This window comes from Branchiostoma floridae, chromosome 3 (assembly GCF_000003815.2).
Source record: "Branchiostoma floridae strain S238N-H82 chromosome 3, Bfl_VNyyK, whole genome shotgun sequence".
NCBI lineage: Eukaryota > Metazoa > Chordata > Leptocardii > Amphioxiformes > Branchiostomatidae > Branchiostoma > Branchiostoma floridae.
Window position 1 is genome coordinate 25,040,069 of NC_049981.1, and position 20,535 is coordinate 25,060,603.

At 41.0% G+C, this 20,535-nt stretch overlaps 2 protein-coding genes across 2 annotated transcripts; one reads left to right on the top strand and one right to left on the bottom strand.

Annotated features, from left to right (window-relative positions):
• Positions 1 to 414: 414 nt before the first annotated feature.
• LOC118411326 (beta-mannosidase-like) lies at positions 415 to 7,218 on the bottom strand. Its single transcript, XM_035813538.1, has 8 exons — positions 6,692 to 7,218; positions 5,776 to 6,001; positions 4,980 to 5,325; positions 4,225 to 4,388; positions 3,162 to 3,944; positions 2,632 to 2,782; positions 2,329 to 2,468; positions 415 to 1,945 (listed from the first exon to the last, which is right to left on the bottom strand). Exons 1-8 carry the CDS (start codon positions 7,063 to 7,065, stop codon positions 1,427 to 1,429), a joined length of 2,703 nt encoding a protein of 900 aa, XP_035669431.1. The 5' UTR covers positions 7,066 to 7,218; the 3' UTR covers positions 415 to 1,426.
• Positions 7,219 to 7,301: 83 nt separating this feature from the next.
• LOC118411328 (kelch-like protein 2) lies at positions 7,302 to 18,846 on the top strand. The gene is made up of 12 exons (XM_035813541.1): positions 7,302 to 7,427; positions 8,900 to 9,015; positions 9,627 to 9,855; positions 10,074 to 10,263; positions 10,513 to 10,595; positions 11,146 to 11,412; positions 12,665 to 12,782; positions 13,170 to 13,367; positions 13,677 to 13,778; positions 14,804 to 14,932; positions 15,309 to 15,449; positions 15,962 to 18,846. The coding sequence occupies exons 2-12, from the start codon at positions 8,918 to 8,920 to the stop codon at positions 16,132 to 16,134; spliced, it is 1,728 nt and encodes a 575-aa protein (XP_035669434.1). The 5' UTR covers positions 7,302 to 7,427; positions 8,900 to 8,917; the 3' UTR covers positions 16,135 to 18,846.
• The last annotated feature ends 1,689 nt before the right edge of the window (positions 18,847 to 20,535 follow it).

The following is a 20,535-nucleotide window of genomic DNA, read 5'->3' on the forward strand; positions in this document are numbered from 1 at the left end:
GCTCTGGGCACGTTTATTTAATCTGGCAGGGCTCTTTTACGCAAGGGCCTGGCCACATTTCGACGCACGATTGCAAATTGTTGGCTTATTTTCTTTTTTTTTGGGGGGGGGGGGTGGTCAACTACCCTAGACCTGTTGCCAAAAAGACGGTCTTAGATCGTGGGCAGTGGTAGGCTCTGCTACAGTCTGTTTGAGAATTCTACAAGATCAAAACCGCACGGTGACTGTAGCTGAGGCCGGAAAAAAGTGACAGTGCCTCCGTCGGCGATGTCCTTGGTGCTGAAAAGCGAATCCATCGCTTTGCCATGCGGGCTGGAGGTTGTTTCAGCTGTCTGACGCAATCGCTCTGGACACGTGGCGTGTCCCATGTGTGACGCCAGCAATGGTTCAAATGGTGCAGAACATTCAGTATGAAATAAAAGTACGTGTTTACAATATGATTAACGTTATATAAAGAACTAGATCATTTTTTAACATTTTTTTTTCAATGTATTGGTCGTGTTGTGTCTGCAGGCTGCATTACATACTTTCTTCTAGATCACGCGATCGAGTTTACGGAACAATTAAATAGATCCTTTGCAATGCTAAATACAGAATATAGATGAGTGTAACGCCTGATCTAACATTGCACATTCTCACGTCAAATCGTCCCCGATATCATGTTTGCAAACAACTCTTTCTGTATTACATAATGGATGAAATTATAAGGCGCTTCTTATTTGCTTATGTTCCATATAGTAATCAATTTCCTATCATAGAATACAGCGGCATAATAAACTGTAATTATCAACCACACAAATTACTTGTAGATCGTTATTTGCATAATTGATAATTATGTATATATGAAAATAATAGCTTAAGCTATTTTCATGCTAAAAATCCCAACTACCTTTTTAGTTATCCTCGTCTATAGTTTCCGTGCAGTTAAAAAATGATAGATAGCGAAACTACACTCCTACCCCTCACACCAAATTGGCCGTAGTATGTTTATCTTCATTCAACTGTACCGTACAATTTGAAAACGCAATATGAAGACTTGTAGTATAGTGTCACACGGCTAAGACTCAATGCAAACATTTTGGTGAATTTCGAGTCGCGGGCAAAAAAAGGTGTCAAAAAATGTCACTGCCATAAACTACTTGGAGCATAGATCATCAAATCCATACGAAATGGGGTAAGATTAACTGACATTATGTAAATACCCTCAACACTTAATCCGCGAGGACGGCCTAGCCTCTTGCTGCGCAGACGTTCTGGGCGGCTGGAAGTTTTCTTTTTTGGATGACTTGCGCTGCATTCTAATTTAGCTTGGGGGTTGGCGCACAGACACGTGTTGATCGTATAAGAATGTTCTATTAAAACAGTGCAAAATAAGTCACAGAAAACTGCCAGTTACCAAGAACGTGTGCGCATGAGGCTTAAGCTATCAGCGTTCCCTTTCGATATCCATTAGTGACTGCACAGTCACTTCCTTCTGAAACATGGCGACTGCCACGCTCGCACGCGCATAAAACTCAAGTGTCATCGTCTCAACGTTCATCAAGAACCCGTTATCGGAGAACCTTCCCTCCACGTCTCCGGCATCGAGCCAAACAAAGGGTGCAGGCGCCGTCGTCTTCAATTCTAGCCGCAGGGTGGTAGCTGCCTTCGCCTTTGATGCATCAGGAAGAATTGTGACGTTAGTAACTGTTATCTTAGCCTTCGTGAGCCCCTTTGCCGACTGAAAGGACGTCAGGAAATGTGCATTTACGGGGCCGAATAACCGAGTCTTGTTCAGGTTTGCAGCGCTGGTGAAGTAACAGGCCTCCCGTGCGGGACAACCCCCACTCTTGAGGAGCTGGGCTGTAGTCTTGTTAAAGACTATCATTGCAGAGTTAGCGTCCATGTCAAAGGTCACGGTCCAGGCTTGGAGAGGCGTAAAACTTGACCACATCCAGAGTTGTAGCTGAAAGGTATGAAAAATGGCATAGATATTAATCAGGATTAAGAAAAATATGATTTCTAGCGAATTCTACCTGTGTAGTCTTTTCACTCACTTTTCATATAAATGCAGCAGATAGGTGCTTGCCGCTATGTTAATGTACCTACCGGTATTTTCATCTCAAACACACCATTAATTTTGTGAACCTATCTAGCAGATATTTACTTGTGTTGTTTTCTTTGAATCGAGCAGTTGTCATTTAGCAGTGGTTATTTCAAGGAGTAAGGAGATATGAGCTTTTAATACTAAGTTAAACTATATATATGATTCGCTAAATGCAAACAAGAACACCAATATGGCGGTAGACACAGCGATTACGCCATGTGTAATTGATGTGTAAGTATTACCTGTAAGGTAACTTGGTTTTGTTTGATGGCCAAGTCTGACACAGCGTACACCTTCAGCTGTTCTTTGTCCTCGAAGATGACAGTCATGACCGGGGCGAAGAACTTCGCAGCGTAGTAGTGGAGCATTTTCCACCTACCTCCTTGACATACAGCGATGAACAATTGTTATTATTTACTATGAAACAGTTCAATACAAAAAATCTTTAGTTTGAACTGGACCAAATAAAAAATATATGGCTATATACAGCACATCAGCATCTATGCTTGCCAAAGAAATAGCAGAAAAGAAATGTTACGACCTACCGTATTCCAATGATGACCACGTTGGCCCTTGCCAAATGTCGTTGAGTTGCCAGTACAGGGCGCCCATGGTGTGGCCCACTCCATTCACTATCTCACTTCGACTTCTCCGGTAGAACTCACTCTCCGTCTTGATGCACATGGCTTGTGCGATCTGTAAAATGAAACAACCGAGTTTCTCCCTAATAGACATACATCTTTACTGTCGATTGTTCCGTAATGATCCATGATGACATTTTTGCAGATCATATTTGTGGAGAGTGTGACATCACGTCCAATACAATTGTTAACTAAGAATCATGTGTGCGAGTTCCCTTGAGATAAAAGTTGCCCAATTATAGCTTGATTCGTGTAATTTCAGTACTAGGTATACGTAATTCACTTACATACTTGAAATGACCTATTACTTAGGTAATCCATATACCTGACAAATATCATAGAGAAAATAATGCATCTTTTTATTTCAATATTCGATATCCACATTTGCAGCATAGGTTTGGAACTATAGCAATGATAGATACTACATTCAATACCTGTGACATGTAAATGAAGTCCTTATACTGTTGTATCGGATCGCCGCCTGTAGGTAGAGGAAAGTGCAGCATCACTTGGTCCATCATCTGAGCGTTCCCGTCTCCATGGTGCTGCCTATGTGCGTTGAAGTCGCTATCCAATGTCCAGTCGTCTTCCTTTGATGCATTCTTCAAGGTATGAAAAGACGGCCATGATTGGAAGCCGTACTCAGATGCGAACCTGGTCTTCGGGAACGTGGTCCAATTCCAGCAGTCGGTCAAATAGTTGTAGTAATGGACGTCACCGTAGTGGTTATCGTAAGGGTTAAGTGCTACCGAATGCTCCATCTCTGTCTCTTTGCCATTGGACGGACTTGAACTGATGAACGGACGTGATTGGTCGAGAGACGTGACCTGTGTCTTTATTACATCAATGTACAACTTCACGTAGTCTGCACGGAAGGTGTAATAAAGCCAGGAGGAGTTGTCAGTACCATACCAGTTTGCTGCAAGGGCGGCTTCGTTTTCGTTGTTGCCGCTCCAAGCTATGACGGAGGGATGGCTACCTATTCGTACAACCTGTTGTTGTATCTCTTCGCGTACGTTGCCGAGAAAGTCGTCGTCTGCCGGGTACATGGCGCAGGCGAACATGAAGTCCTGCCATATCATGATGCCGAGTTCGTCGGCGATGTCGTACACGTCGTCATGTTCGTATATCCCTCCGCCCCACACCCGTAGGGTGTTCATGTTGGCGTCAACAGCAGACTGTAACAGGTACCTGGTGTACTCTGTAGTGATGCGATTCTGAATTGGAGAAAGAAAGAAAGATTTGAAAGGTAACAAGTTTATTGAATGAAAACCAGTAGAATGTGATTCCAAGCTTGGAGAAATGACAAAAATGAACACATGTCCAAGACATGATTACTACTTACGCACAGTCCACTCAGAAAACTCTTGTGTAAATTGTAATGGGAAAAACAGCAATGCAACATACTAGTAAGTCAATGAATGAATAGAATTGAGAATTTTTTGCAAAATAAGAAAATGATTTGAACGATAAGAAATAGAAATGAATTGTACTAACTTTGAAGGCGTCCGCTGGAATCCAGTTAGACCCCTTCATGAATATTGGTAAGTCGTTGATTTTAAAGTAGAAACTGAGACCAGTGGATCCTGGTATCTTCTCCTGCACAAGTTCTACCGTGCGGAAACCGAACTTCACAGTTTTGGCCGGCCCTTCTCCAAATTCTGGGAACGATGATATAATACCACTTTAATATCTGTGCTTCTAGGTGTCAAAATAGGTCTTTTCTTTTTCAGTTGTGCCCTGGACCTTGTGTATATTCATATAGCTATAGCATACTCGGCGCAGAATCTGATATAACTTAATATTTCAAGTGAAGTCTGTTGTATGATTTTCTCAAAAGTCTTACAGAGTAACTCTATATTAAAGAAACAAAGTTTAAAAGTGCTCTCATCAAAACGAACCATGTACAACCCTCTCAAGTTATCTTTATTCAAGGTCAACTTGCAGTTCCCAGAAAAGTTGGCAGGGTTCCCGAACCTTCACCACATGTTTCCAAGCCTATAAGTTAGCTGCCACTCAAAAAATTGAATGTTCTCAATTTAAGATACTGAAATCGGAAGTTCCTCTGCAGTACCGTGGCAAACCGCCATGGTCCCATGATTGAACTTTGGGGAGCTTGGTCCTCACCTTCTCACACGTCAAATAATATAAATATCCACCAAAAGCTTCATGAGTTGTGCTCTGCTAAACCACAAAACAAAACACAAACGATACCAAAAATATAACCTTCTAGACAAATGTAATAAACAAACCTTTGTTGCTGAAAGACACCGTCAGGTTGTACAACATCTGTCTGCCATAACCCACAGGCCACCACTTCTCAACGCTAGTGTCTGAACTGATATTCATCGTAAGCGTTACGCTGTCCTTTGGAGCAGAAAGCGTAACGGCCTTACTGACGGAAGATTTAAACCCGTCCAGCTGTGCGTTGAGCGTTCCCGTGAGATGTGTGCCGGCCGTTGTGGTGGCGACGTCCATGAATACATTGACATCAAGCTGCCAGGAGACAGATCTATCGTCTCCTTTCCTGGTTGTGATAAGGACATCTCTGATGACGGAACTGTCATAGCCCTGGACACTGATGTTCTTCCAGATACCCTGGTGAAATCATAACAATGATGATAATGATAATCTTTGACACAATCGTCGCTGAAGACTCGGTCACTTAGTATAAGTGAAAATTTGATAACGCACATATTAACAGACGGTTAACATAAAACATGGTCTCTGCTGAAAGGGTCTTCATTAGTTGTTGTTGTTGTTGAATTTGACTTCTTGTTTGCAGCGTATGCGTGTATGTGTTTAGCAAACCGACTCTAAAAGGTTTAGAAGGGCTTGCGTTTCGTTCTCGCTGTCAACCCTGGTCAGCTGTCACTCAATGAGATCCGATGTCAATCACAAAGTGTTTTGATTATACGTGATTGGTTGTTAATAGCAAGATAGCGATAATGCAGCAAGACCAGCCAGCAATGACCAGCCAGAACGCCAGGGTTTTTAATACAGACAATCGGCGGGCCTGGTGAGTGGATGATTATCTGATATCTTCACCTGTGTCGCGAATGCTGGTCCCCAGTCCCAGCTAAAGGAACACTGTTCCTTCCTTATGAAGTTGGGATGACATTCTCCCTTCTGTACAGCCGGGGGACAGTCTGGAGGTACCATGTACTGTGTGTGGCTTGCGTTTTTCTCCATGGCGTACGTTATGGCAGATGTGAAGTTTACGGCAATGGCGTTCTTACCCGACCTCAGCACAGACTTCAGGTCGAACATGTACCTTGATAATGTAATGGGAAGAAAGTTAACTAAGTCATCATTTAAAAGGAGACAAAGAACTCCGATACCTTTACTTGAATAGGGTTTTGCTACGAAAGGTCTGTAATTAGAGTATCAAAAATACTTGCTTAGAATTATTTCGTGTTTACGTGCCCCTTCAGTTAATTTCATGTAGCTCGACAGTGAAACGATAGGGGGCGTTGTGAACTTATTCACCAATCGACGCGCACCAAAGTCATGTCAGACTTCAAAGTACGCCTACGCTGGTCCTTCGAAAACCGGTATCAAACGTCATTTGGTATGTTTGATCCCTTTGTGACCAAAGTACAGTCTACATCGCGATATCATGTGATGACTTCACGTAATAACCAGCACTGGTAGAAATTCTCACGGTTCTTTTCTGTTAGGGAAAGATGAACTATAAATTGTAAACCATGTAACTTATTGCAGTGTTATTGTCAACCACAAGTTGATCTTAACTTGCCTTTACACTGAATAGCCAAACGATATCCCAAGGCAATCAAGAAGGGGAAAGGAAGAAAAATTAACCTATTACTTTATCTTAGAGCGTCTCACAATGATAAGAAAATAGCTTTGCCACTCGAGTGAAGTTGACATCCATTCTGGAACTGTTAAGTTCAACAACTCAGCGACAGATGCGAGTTAGAGACAGTTAGTTAACGTAATATACCTCTTAAACATGTTGTCAGACCGTCCGACGAACTTTCCGTTGACATAAATCGTCGCGACGGTATCCAATCCCTCACAGAGGAGCAGCAGCTCATTAAAGTCCAGCATTCCTCCCGGCACGTCAAATTCACGGGTGTAGGTCCAGTTTTCCTTGGCGATCCATCGGTAGTCCACATCGTTGAAGCGATAATACGGGTCTCCTATTTTCCCTGCGGCCACAAGATCTGTGTGGATACACCCTGGTACCGTTCCCCGGATCTTGATGTCACTCGTGCTGCTTTCTACATTCCATTCGCCATTTAGATCTACTCCTTCTTCACGAGACAGCGCAAAGATAGCTGAGAACAAGAGAAGAACAAATTTTACACCTGCCATCTCTACTTAGTAACGTTACGCACTTTAGTATAGTACCGTTAGGGGAACGCCTACTTTTGGGAACATGTTTGTTTACATAAATTTTGCCGAGATCAAAGTTCATCATTAAAGAACATCGAATTAAAATACTTTTTACTCTATTTGAACAAAATATGAACAACTACTACTTTTGCAAGCAACTTGCGTTAGTTGCTTGCATTTTATCAGTTTTTTGGCATCGCATAGTGCGAAAAAGTGTGGTGACCTTTGACCCAAAATACACGCACGCGCACTAGGTTCAATCGAAATGGTGACGGGAGAAAAACAGCAAAGACACTGAAATATTCTACATTTTCGTCAAATACAGACGTTTTAGATCAGAAGTGAGTACATTTATGATATCATGGACATCCAGCTACTTTGTTAACGAGGAATATATTGGGGGAGATAGTTCCTGACAAGGGTTTTACTTACGTTTCGTGTCAAACCTGCGTTCTGAGAAATTTAGGCCTTTAGGATCTTTGTTTTGATGTTAGGCAATTTTCCATCTTTTCATAATTTGACTGAAGGTAAACCGTAAAGAATAGGTTAAAAGGAATACTAAGGAAACGGCAACGAATTCAATATGTTTTGTTTTAAGTTCTGAACTGCATATCGCCAAGGTGGATTAGATCTGTCAGCCGTATGATTCTATTCTATAGGCCCGAAGTGTATCACCTGGTGCATAAATTGGAATTTGTGCAGGTATTTCTGAGGGCAGAGAACATACAGGATGTTCCTGTCAATAGAAAATTGTAGCACAAGACTATCCTGTCAATAGCCAATGCCCTTTCTGACCCACATCTTACCCACACCAGAGCAACCACACCAGACCATACATGTGTTTACTACAGGTGTACATAGATCAGGGCATCTGAAATTAGGGTTGTATACCTAAACAAATTTTCAGGTACAGGTACAGGTACAGGTACAGGTACAGGTACATGGGTTTAGGTACAGGTCCGGACCTGCACCTGTACCTAAAAAAGTTTAACCAAGTATATGTAACTTAAACATGTAGTTAACTGTCTTTTCTAGTGATAAATTGTCATCTTTGTATGGGCAATTACATATTTGAATCTCAAAACAATTTCTTTTTAAGTCAACTGTAAGATTATCACCATTGTCATTGTGGATTCGGGATTTACTTGTCCAGCAGTCTTAAAAAGTAGTGTTTAATAGTGATTTAGTTTGTTTAGGTACAGGTACAGGTACACAGATGTTTAGGTCCGGACCTGTACCTAAACAATTTTTTAGGTACGGTACAGGTACGGGTATTTAGGTACACAGCCCTATCTGAAATCATAAATTTGAATTGAATTTGAAATGGATTTATAATGCCTTTCACCCAGGTGTAAGACTGGGTACCTGACTTTGGTTGGGGAAATGAGGACGGTGTTAGGAAAAGACTTCACCTTCCAATACAATGCTCTAGATACTGTTAATGGATAACAACACACAGCCCCTGCAGGCTCTAGAATAATCTCAAAGCGGATCCTACGACGGCATAAGATAGAATTAAACTGGCCAAGGAACTCGTAGTCAGCCAAGAGGTTTACATTTGCCATCTAGTCAAACACACTCCTAGGCTGGCTTCACTCATCTGGCAGCTTTGAGTATCTTATGCTACTATAGGATCTTCTTAGACTAGAGATTACTCATGGCAAGAAGGTTGAGGCACTACCTGGACCATTATGAATTCTTTGAAATAAGCCCAGTGAATTCCACACCCTGTCAATATCATTATATATAATCATGTCATTGTTGATCGTAACTAGAATACATTATTCCTATCTTCATTATGACTTTTCCCCAGTCTGCTGGCTGTTGTCCCATGATGGAATCCCCAGCGAGTGTGATGAGCGACTTCCCAGCCTACAGGAACCACAGCCATACACAGAAGGCTTTTGAAGTCATGAACCATCTCAGAAGGTATTTTGCTACTGTTGATTATGTAAGATTTAGAATGGTACAGGTGGTACATGGTGGCTTTGTATCGTAATTATGATTGCTGACTCAGACTCTGAAGAGAGTGCCTGCATGCCCCAGTTCCGTAAGGTGAAGGTAGCCTATTTCAAGTTCCCATAATTCATAGGGAAAGCTGTCTCATTCACGTACATAGTTTGTAGCATGACAGATAAATTTTGTGTAATTGCCTTTCCTTGATTTTAGCATAATACGCAGTGGGTTCTTCTGAATTCATGGTAAACATTGTCTGCAGATTGTGAGTTTGAATCACTAACAAGTGCCAATGTTGTGCCCCTTCGAAAGGCACTAGATGCCAATTTCTTTATTCGACTTGGTGAAAATGAGTACCTAGCACTGTTTAGGGACATCCTCTTGGATAGGGCATAAAGGGGAAGTCCTGTGTTTGTGGAGAGCTTCACCATGGCTTGAGCTTTTGGTCATTTTGTAAGACTTATGTCTTTGCCAACTTTTTAAGTCTCCAATCCTATACCTGGTCCACTTTTGATAGAGAAAAAATACAGCTCTAACATTTCTGATGCCTAGAGATGAAATTTATACGCGGTCCTTTTTTCCAGACAAAGCCAGTTATGTGACGTGATCCTGGAGGCAGACGGCGTAGAGGTGCCAGCACACCGCCTGGTCCTGGCGTCTTGCAGCTCGTACTTCCACGCCATGTTCACGGGAGAGCTATCGGAGGCACACGCAGAGAGAGTCACCATGCAGGAAGTGGACGGGAAAGCTCTGGTCCTGTTGGTTGATTACGTCTACTCCTCAGTGATACAGGTTACAGAGGAAAATGTACAGGTGTGTACAATACTAAATTTTTTGGCGACAGCTCAGGGACAGAGTCTTATTTTTACATCTGATGGCATTGTTACAGCTCATAGATATTTCGCCGGGCTTGAAATATTTCTTCTACATAACTGTATGCTCTGGGATATGCCAGTAACACTCCAACTTTACACTTGAGCACATATGACAATGTCAAGTCTGGCTGTAACTTTGCCCTTTGTACTTCACAGGCGCTTCTCCCCGCGGCCAACCTTCTCCAGTTGACGGATGTCCGAGACGCGTGCTGTGACTTCCTCCAGTCCCAGCTCCACCCCACCAACTGTCTGGGGATCCGCGCCTTCGCAGACCTCCACTCCTGTGCAGACCTCCACAACTATGCTCACACCTACATAGAACAACACTTTGCTGAAGTTGTGCAAGGTAATTTTTCGAAACAGCCCCTAGCCATTTCTTTTCATTCTTCTTAGATTGCATAGCCAGACTGTGAGAACATAATGCTTGCAATTTATCATTTAATACATAACCTTCTCCTTGCTGCCTTCATTATTGATACAAATTTGGTGCCAAACAGCTAACGTAGCTTCCTGAAGGTTAAGAATTCTGCACTGGAATAGGAATTTTTGTGGCAAAGTCACACACTGTTAAGTTGTCACTATTTCCGTTTTTTAGGGGAAGAGTTTCTGAACCTGAGTATCAATGCAGTGTGCAATCTGATCGCTAGCGACCGGCTAACAGTTCCATCGGAGGAAAAGGTACAGTAACTGTGGATTCGTTTACTTTCACAGTGACTTATTTTCACTATATGACTATATAAGGGGAATGGAGGTCTTCCCTATGTTTTAAGTTGAAATAATTCTGTAGTACAGTAGTGGTACAAAAAATGCATATTTGGAGTGTCATGATTTTGCAATAGAACAGCGAAAATGGTAAAATAAAACAAATGCAAAGATGTCCATATCCATGTTTTCTGAAACTTTTAATGATAGTTATCTGGTGTACATGTAATTGTAAAGGAAGTTGTATCCAGCCAAGCAATGACATGTAAAAATGCTTGGCTCATGAGCAGAGCTTACTTTGCAGTACTGCCAATGAAAGCAAAATAATATGATTGCAAATTTTTGTACTATTTTGCAGCATTTGTATAGTGATTCTGAAAATTAAGAGACAGAAATTTGTTCTTCTTGCTCCTTATTTTATTTTGGCAATGTAAGTCCATATAAGTCTAAGCATTTCCTTCTATGAATTTATGGACTAATTAATCTTTTTTTTGTTAATTGAATCTTTTGCCTCCTTTCCATGCAGGTGTTTGAAGCAGTGGTGGCGTGGGTAGCACACAACATAAACGACCGGCAGGACTTCATGCCTCGCCTCATGGAACACGTCCGCCTCCCGCTCATGTCACGGGAGTTTCTCGTATCCCGCGTGGAAGAGGAGCCCCTCGTCAAGTGTAACAACGCATGCAAAGATTACCTAATCGAGGCCATGAAGTACCATTTATTAGCCAGTGAACAAAGATCTCTGCTGAAAACACCTAGAACAAGGCCAAGAACACCGATAGGACTTCCAAAGGTAAGTGTGGCAGCTGCAAATTGTAAGGAGTTTGTCTAACTGTAAATCAATGCCCATTTGGGCATTTGTGGGGCCGCGTAGCACAATGGTAGTGTATTCGGCCCGTGATCGAGAGGTCGCCGGTTCGAATCCGCCTGCCGTGTTGCCGGTCTTGTGCCCTTGGGAAAGGCACTTTACACGACTTTCCTCACTTTACTCAAGTGAAAAATGAGTCGTCCCTCGGATAGGACGTTAAATGGAGGTCCCGTGTGTGGGGAGAGCCATACCCTACGCACGTTAAAGAACCCGCCACATGTGCGAACATCCACCCGAGCGGATCAAACCATTCCGGCCAAAATAGGGGTAGGGAATCTCCCGAGCAGCCCTCGTAACCCCTGCTTCGCCTATTGGGTCAGTTAGTCCTCACTCATAGTGAGCAATTGGGCTGGTCTCAATCATGATGTTTCTGACTTAGGGCGAAGAGTTGCTGTTACAGTTCCAATCATGTAACCCGTAACCTTGAGTGGCCTTCAGGCCTTGTTACGTGGTGACCATTGAGTAAAAAAAAAAAAAAAAAAAAATAACTTGCTACTAGCATTAAGTGGCATCATATGATTACAGCAGTTAACATCTGTACCTGTGTTATATTTTCATCTGACCCTTACCTCTCTAATGACCTCAATGAAAAGCGGCCTGCTGACAGATTTGAGCTTCTCATGAATAAATAAAGGTTCAAACAAACGTGGAATCTTGGGATTCTAGGTTCAAATGCCCAGCATGTCCCATGTTGTTGCCTTGAAAAAGGCAGAAATTTCCTCCCTCGGGTGATTATGATGAGTACCTAGCATTAGCTAGGGCTATCCTCTGAGATGGGATGTAAGTGTAGGTCCCATGTTTAAAGACAGCCACTCCAAAGAACCCATCACATGTATTTATAAGAAAAGGGATCCATCCCAGTGTGAGTAGTTCAAAAACATTGTGGTCTCCAGGTTGACTTCTTGAAAAGGTGATAGTCACCTGTGTTATGTCAATACTTCCATAAAATGAGAAACACTCTATACATAGACAAGTGTACTTGAAAGATGTGTCATCTGCTGTTGCTCTTGGATATACATGTACTTTCTTGCAGTGAGTAGATGTGTTTCTGCAAGATGTTGAATTGATACCATTTTGTTTTCTAGCTCAAATCATTTACTTACAGTTGCCACAGCATTTAAAGTGTGATGAATTCTGTACTGTTTCAACACTTGATGTGCTTGTACCATGCTTTCAGGTGATGTTTGTAGTAGGTGGCCAGGCACCCAAAGCTATCCGCAGTGTGGAGTGTTTTGATTTTAAAGAGGAGCGTTGGTACCAGGTAGCAGAGATGACCACAAGGAGATGTCGAGCAGGTAAGAACTGGAAATGTTTAGAATACTTGCAGTGCTTTTATGCTCCATCATACCGCAAACAGTACAGGTTTCTGTCAGAAAAGTACTCTGTGTGCTTAGATGAATTTAATGTAGTTCCACATAGGCATTATTTGATAAAGTATACGGTGGATTACTGTGATGCCAGTATATGATAATTGTCAACTTTCTGATATTTCATCTTAGGAGCTTGGTTTGTTTTTAAAAGAAGAACTTGATTTGTTATTCAAGATCAATGAAGCAGACATTGTACAGATTTGTTATGTTATTGATATAAGCAGTTTGAAGACTTAACTTCACTTAATATGCTTTTGGTCAAACAACATGATCAGTTGACAGTTGTGTCTCAACTTTGATATGTGGTCCCAGGAGTGGTAGTTATGAACGGCCTGATATACGCTGTCGGCGGGTTTAACGGATCATTGCGTGTGCGGACCGTTGATGTGTACGACCCAAACAAGGACACCTGGACGTCTGTACAGAGCATGGAGGCAAGACGGAGCACCCTTGGCACCGCAGTACTGAACGAGTACATCTACGCTGTGGGAGGTTTTGATGGATCATCAGGCAAGTATTTTTCTCCTGGTGGCCTTGAACCTTTTTGCAGTTTTTTTTTCAAGCATTGAAAATTGAATGTGACAGACTCCGATGAGTTTACAATATGAGTAAACTTATTGTCACTGACAAAACATAACAGATGCTATCTGAAACGTCTCCAAAATCATACCCAGTTGCTTGAGCAATTGCCATTTGGCATAGTTTGCAATATGCAGGCTTAGTTTTTGTATACTCCCTGTTCAATAATGTTGACATGATTATATTTCATGTCATACTGTTTATTTTTAAGACAATGACAAAATGTGAATTTTTTTCTAGGATTGAACACAGCAGAATACTATGACCAGAGAACCAATGAGTGGAGACCCATAGCCTGCATGAGTACAAGAAGAAGTAGTGTAGGAGTGGGGGTTGTGAATGGTGGGTTTCTCAATTATTTTTACATATTGCTGAATAATGAGATCCTACTTAAGGTGTTATGGTATAGTAGCATTGTGTTTGGTTTGTTGACTCACAATCTAAAAGTCCAAGGTTCAAATTCCTAGCAGGTTGCAGTATTGTGCTCTTAAGAAAAGCATTTTACAGCTATTTACTTACTTGACACAGGTTAAAGTGAATAAGTAGCTTTGGTTAGATAAGTTTTCTTGGTTGCAACATAACATGAAGGTCCTGTGTTTGAGGCCATCCATCAAGCATGTGAAAACCCCACCATACTTATGATAAAAAAAAGGAATCCTTTCCAGTGTGAGGAGATAAAATCTACTGTAAATGCATTGAACTTTGCGGGAATTTACTTTTGTGGTAGCGGGAAAATGGAGTGTTCAGTTTTAAGTTTGTTGTAGCGCCATAGACTGTATGTAGTCACATACTATAATGGAAAAATGTTCGCAGTGGTTTAAGTTCGCAGTTAAGTGGTCATCGCAAAATCCGCTAACATAAAATTACCACGGACATTTCTACATTTACAGTATATCAGTCTGGTCTTACACAGCTCCCAGCTTATACTTGATGAACTGTACAGAAGGATTGTGTCCAGGGCTCTAGCCAGCATCCGTTTTTCCTTCAATTGACAGAAATTTGCTGCATATGACGGAAATTTTCTAAAACCAATCCTTCAACCTTGACAGACAAAAATCCTTGGTGGAAGCTACAGGCGGCTTGGGTATGCCGTCCACGATTGGAAAGCCACACACTGTTTGTTTTGCTATTGTTATGATTGTTGACAATGTGTGTCGGAGCTGTTTTGCATACAATAATCTCATTAAAAACACGTTTTTCAAGGTCTCAGTTCAGTCGAAATCAGTCAGTTTTCGCGGTTTTCACGACAATGGGAATTGGCTGACGGATAAAAATTTCGAGCTGGCTAGAGCCCTGATTGTGTCACACCTGAAGGTACTGAACCAGCAAACAAACAAACAAAACATTCTGTATGCTGTTTGCCTCAGGTTTGCTGTATGCTGTAGGAGGGTATGACGGATCGTCCAGACAATGTTTAAGCTCAGTGGAATGTTACAACCCTGCCTTGAATGAGTGGAAGCCAGTCTCTGACATGAGCACCAGAAGAAGTGGAGCTGGTAGGTACATGTACTGTACATGTTGTATACCTGTTGGGTCAGGTTGCAATAATAGAACTCAGAGAATTGAAAGCCAGTTTTAGAAACTATAAGTATGTGCAACGCAGGCTGAGCACAATGAATAAACTGCTTGAGAGAAATCATAATGCTTTTTTGATACTTCATAGTGAGCAAATGCTAAATTCCACACAGCAATGTCCTTTTAATTGAAAGTTTGATAGCTGAAATGTTAATGTCACTTTAAAGGCACTTTTACTAGATTGAACAGTACTTCATATTTTTTAATATTATATAAGACCAAGTGAGTACCTATCTATTTATTCATTTGAAGACATTCCGTTTTAAGATTGATATATCTGGTGTATATATACACTAGGTGTTGGTGTGGTGGATGGTCTGTTGTATGCCGTTGGCGGACATGACGGGCCTCTGGTTCGAAAAAGCGTGGAAGTCTACAACCCGGAGACTAACTGTTGGAGCCAGGTGGGAGACATGAGCCTCTGCAGAAGGAATGCAGGTAGGTATTTCCTTATCTACCTGAGTATTTGATATCTGTCTGGCACAGATTAATATTTTTCCCACTGCTATGTAGCACGTACTGAGATTCTTACAATAACCCAACAAGCGAGGCATAGCAACCCGGCTCACAGAACGCATGGACTCCCAATACATACATGTAGTCATGCACAGACTGAAGTGAAACTCGGACCCAACATCAATTTTCACCAAAAACAAATCACTTCATACGCTTTCCAGGCATTTTACACCATTTCGCAGCAAATTAAGAAAAATGTGACCTCAAAGCTAGACCCTCAAAACCCTTTCGTCACTTTTTGTTATGCACTTCTTTGGACCCCTGTTGCGGAAGAATTGGTGTGTGCACCGTTATGTGTCTGATATCTGCTCCAGGTATGAACTTCAGTGATAAGGGGGGGTCCAAACAAGCCTAGTCACATTTGGAACCTCATTCTTGCGCCACCTAGCAGTTAGAAGTAGACCCAGTCATCATTGCTCTGTTCTGTTGAACAGGGGTGTGCGCTGTGAACGGCCTTCTCTACGTGGTCGGTGGCGACGATGGATCCTCCAATCTGGCGTCAGTAGAGTGCTACAATCCTCGCACGGACACGTGGACCATGCTCACCACGTGCATGGCGACGGGGCGCAGTTATGCAGGAGTCTGCGTTTTAGATAAACCTCTATGACAGTGTTTAACTTAGATAGAACTAGGAGAGTAACTTTGCAAACATATCAGTAGGCCAACTCTATCAATGTATTTATGAATGTTGATGTAGTAAATGTGTTCTTGAGAATCTAAGATCTGATAAGTTTTTTTGGAATTTTTGAAGAACTCCTAAGAGTGGAAATGTAAGGTACCTTATTTCCCAATTCGTAACAAACCATACAGATTCCTCCTTATTTTTTCATACTAACAGTTGCACCAAATCATTTTGTATTATAGATTGAAGATCTGGTTAAATTGAACATAATAGCTATTAACGAAAATAGACATATTCTCAATATTAATTTTGATGTCCCTTACTCATGGTGGAAACATTGTCTCTAAGTTTAGAAAATGACTTCTTAGCATGATGAGAAAATGATTTGGGCTTAAAAAGGACACCATCTACACTAAAGCAGCTTTTAAACTTTCCTACAAAACCTCATATGGCTTTGTCTAATGATGGAAGTATTTGCTCAGTAAAATTCGTCCTTTTGTTTGAAACTCCAAATTACAAGCTAAGTCTGAATAGCACCAGTTCGACATAGAGACCTAACTGTGCATTAAACATGTATATATATTATATATACATATTCATGAGTTACCAAAGCTGTATATATACATAGATGATATTATAGACATATAAGGACTTTTTGAGAGCACAATGTAGTGTTTTATTTTTAGATTAAGGTAGCATGTATAAGCCAGTTCAGGGTTCAGACTGTGCATGTGCATGTGCAATGTGCGGCATTGTGGGTAATATGTCCCCCACCTTGTAAACAGTTCTTTGTCTAGACCATGCTTGATATAAGTGTGCAGACGTGATTTGTTTATGTCTCAAGGGCCTTGAACTTTGACATATAACCCACAATGCATCCTGCTTCACATGCGCAGTTTAAGTGTGAACTGGTTCATTAGTAACTCACCATGCGCTGGAGCTTCAAAACCATTCCAAACCTGTGTCAATACATTGGCATTACAAAGAGTGTACCGATGCTTCAGTGTCATTGTATATATTAAGGAGATTGTAGATGTGCACTTACATCATGTGTTTTTTGCACACCTTGCCTACTTTTACCAATGTGCTCAATTGTCTTCTAGACTATGTGAAAGTCACTAAAATGTCAGAATAAGCAAGTTCGAAAAAAGTGTTGTGTACGTATGTGAAAGTAGTTCTTAGACATTAAGAGATTAGCGATTCTTGGATAGAAATGATTGACGCTGAGATTTGTTGATAGTATCTCTTACAATGCCACATTTTTTTGTTCCATTGAATGTCATTAGTTTAACTGTTACAGTGTTAGATGTCAGCATAAATGGAGTGTCTTGTAATATAAGCTGGTTCATTAGAAGCTACGTATTTTGAATCCCCTTGATATATATATAGAATCTCACCCCTCCTCCATGCTCTTGTAAATAGTCTAAGAAGATAGTTTGTACACAAGTGTAGATATATGTATAAGAGACATAAAGTATGGGCATGATATTAGTATAACTATCAACACAGTCTGGACAAAGTCTTGACTTGAGTTTTGTTTGAATTTGATTAATGCCATTCTTTTTAATTCATGATATTTACAGGGTACGATATCCTACATGTCATAAAAACGGTGTCAGCCTGGAACCAGCAAGCGGTGGTAGGTCATGAGCAACATCCTTTTTCTAGCTTCCTTTTGAAGATCAGTGTAATGTACTTATCCTCATGATCATCAAGCTGAAGCTAAACATCATCATCAAATGTTTAATATGGTATTTGGCATTAAACTAATCCTGACTGTCATTAGCTCATCAACCAATGATGATGATCATCGTCAACTAATGAGAGGGAGTTATGGGAGTTATCAGTTTGACCAATGAGACAGTGGATGCATGTCCATCAATTATTTTGCATTCTTATGTTTTTATCTTGCCTTTCTACATTTTTGGAGAGTGGGACAAGTCAATGAGATTGATCAGTGTTTTTCCTTGATAACTTTACTGTCAGATGTTGCCATCCTTTATCTCAATATTAAGAATTGATAGTAATTTTTTACTTCAGATAATGCTGAGATACTTCAATACCTATATAGCTAGGTCAGCAGTACTTTACACGCTTCCCTAAAGGATGCCAGAAGAGGGAATTTGGGGAGACCTATCACTGCTCACTTGTGACTTTTGCCATTTTGATGTAATCAAGCAGCTCTGTTATGTCTTCCCAGTGTAATATATGTTCAATAAGCTTTACTATGGCTCTGAATATTATCAGTTCATAGCTTGAGTGTATTATCTCATTAAATCAACAGTCTGTGGTAATGTAAAATAGATAAAAGGTAGTTTGTAGTTGCACCCACTATAGCATTATCTGTTAATCCTGTACTGTACAATTTTGTAGAAGTCAAGTATCCAGATTTTGAAATAGAAAAGTTGTACACGACAACTGTTTAAGAATCTTAAGGATATTTGATTCTTATCTTATTATCTATCTTTACAGAATGTAACAAATCAGTTACATTTTGAATTTTTCATTCCCCATTGTATCAATGTGTATTATCAATCCTGACAGATGGACAGCTTTGAAAATGAGACTGTTGTATGTCCAAGTCCAAGTTGTATGTTGCAAAAACTACTTAGTGTACATATCCAACAAAGAGGATTTGCTTTATTCTGTGCAGTACAGATATTGCTTTTATTTCAATAAAGATCACGACAAAATGTGTATTTTCCCTAGTATTATTTTCAATGTATCAAGTACAGTTTCATACGTGATAGATGAAATACACGTACTCTGACTCGATGCCCTATGCGCAGAATGAAGGTATTAGCTTACTGGTACAATGCCTATCCACAATCTTCGGCGCAATGTCTAGTTTTCTGTACCATGCTTGTCTAAAGTGTGCATCTACACAATACAGAAATCATAAGTACCGTACATACCGAAGAAGCACGGACTGGACATGTGTGATCTGATACCAATTTACATTGGTTTCGTACGGCCACTTCTGGAGTACGCATGCGTCGTCTGGCACCCGGACTGTCCAGAGATCTATCAGCGAAGAGCGCGTCCAGAAGAGAGCCCTGAGGATCATACTGGGACCAGAGTACGTCACCTATGAGTCTGCTCTGTGCACAACAGGACTCAGTCGTCTGGACTCTAGGAGGGACATTCTATGTCTTAGATATGCGCAATCTCACTGCGGCGAACTCTAGCAGATACAGTTCATGGCTCCCATTGCGGCGGGGGGAGTCCACAACAGAACTTTACGGAATAATGTCAGCTACACCAGTTTCAAATGTAGGACGTCCCGGTTGAGGAACAGCACTCTCCCCTATTGCGTCAGACTCCTCAATGAAAACTTGTAGTGTTTTTTTAAAGGAATCGGACATGTCAGTGTAGTGTATTTAATATGTCGTATATTGTATATATATGTATAGGTATATGTGAAATTTGTGATCATTGTACAAAATTGCAATTCAGCCGTTAGGCTGCAACAGTTTTTTTAATCCAATAAACCATTTCTCTCTCTCTCATACGGAAGTCTAAATGTACTTCGTATTGCGTAGGTCATATACGTACTATTGTACATGATTAAGGTGTCACAAGAGCGTCTTTAAAGCTTATCTTAAGACACGGAAGCCATGTATACATATACGGGCATCAATTTCGGGAAATGCGTCTCAGTTTTGAGGGAGTACCGACAGATAATACGAAAATTATATTACCTGTGTAAATGTTTGTTCAATACGCACTATGCACAGTTAAAGTGTCATCTTTGGAGTGTAGCTAAAGACAGTGCGGAAGGCATGTATATATATACGGACGCTTTTTAAGGTAAATGTCCGTCTTAAGAGTGTGCCTTGCAGACAATATGGAGCTCATACACTCTACTGTGTATACCGAGTCCACATGCGCAGTGTATACTCGGTGCCATATACGTTATGTGCACGGTTTAAGTGTCTAAGACACCAACCTGTGATTGTATCTACATCAACGGGGAAGTCATTTACATATCCCAAGGTGTGAACGCAACGTCAAGGTTTTTCCCAGGACGTTGTTTGCTCCGACATTCCGTGAGTAACGTTGTTTCCCGCCAGATAATGAGTGTTGTTGCCGCCCTTGGGTTCGGTTTCCTGTTCTTCATGCCAACCGACCAACGCATCCCCCTTCTTTTACATTTAGTGCTTCTGCTCAACGAAATCTCATTATATCCGCACGATCGAACTCCAGATACATTGCACATTGCGCCCTTAAAAATGACTTCACACATCAAAGATTTGGAATGGCTACATTGTTTTCGTTTATTTTGATGGTTTTTGTTTCTGAGATACAGCCATAGATAATTGTGTCATTCTTAAACAAAAGGTACTTGGAATCTGCCCAAGGCGTAAACGGCGTTAGTCAGCGTTC

Bases quoted from the DNA above. Each gene is read 5' to 3' on its own strand.
- LOC118411326 (XM_035813538.1), bottom strand. From the start codon at position 7,065: ATGGCAGGTGTAAAATTTGTTCTTCTCTTGTTCTCAGCTATCTTTGCG. The intron at 6,002-6,691 runs GTATATTACGTT...TACATTATCAAG, and splicing joins TCTGACAACATGTTTAAGAG to GTACATGTTCGACCTGAAGT. The intron at 5,326-5,775 runs GTGAAGATATCA...TGATTTCACCAG, and splicing joins GACCAGCATTCGCGACACAG to GGTATCTGGAAGAACATCAG.
- LOC118411328 (XM_035813541.1), top strand. From the start codon at position 8,918: ATGATGGAATCCCCAGCGAGTGTGATGAGCGACTTCCCAGCCTACAGG. The intron at 13,779-14,803 runs GTGGGTTTCTCA...TGTTTGCCTCAG, and splicing joins AGGAGTGGGGGTTGTGAATG to GTTTGCTGTATGCTGTAGGA. The intron at 15,450-15,961 runs GTAGGTATTTCC...TCTGTTGAACAG, and splicing joins CCTCTGCAGAAGGAATGCAG to GGGTGTGCGCTGTGAACGGC.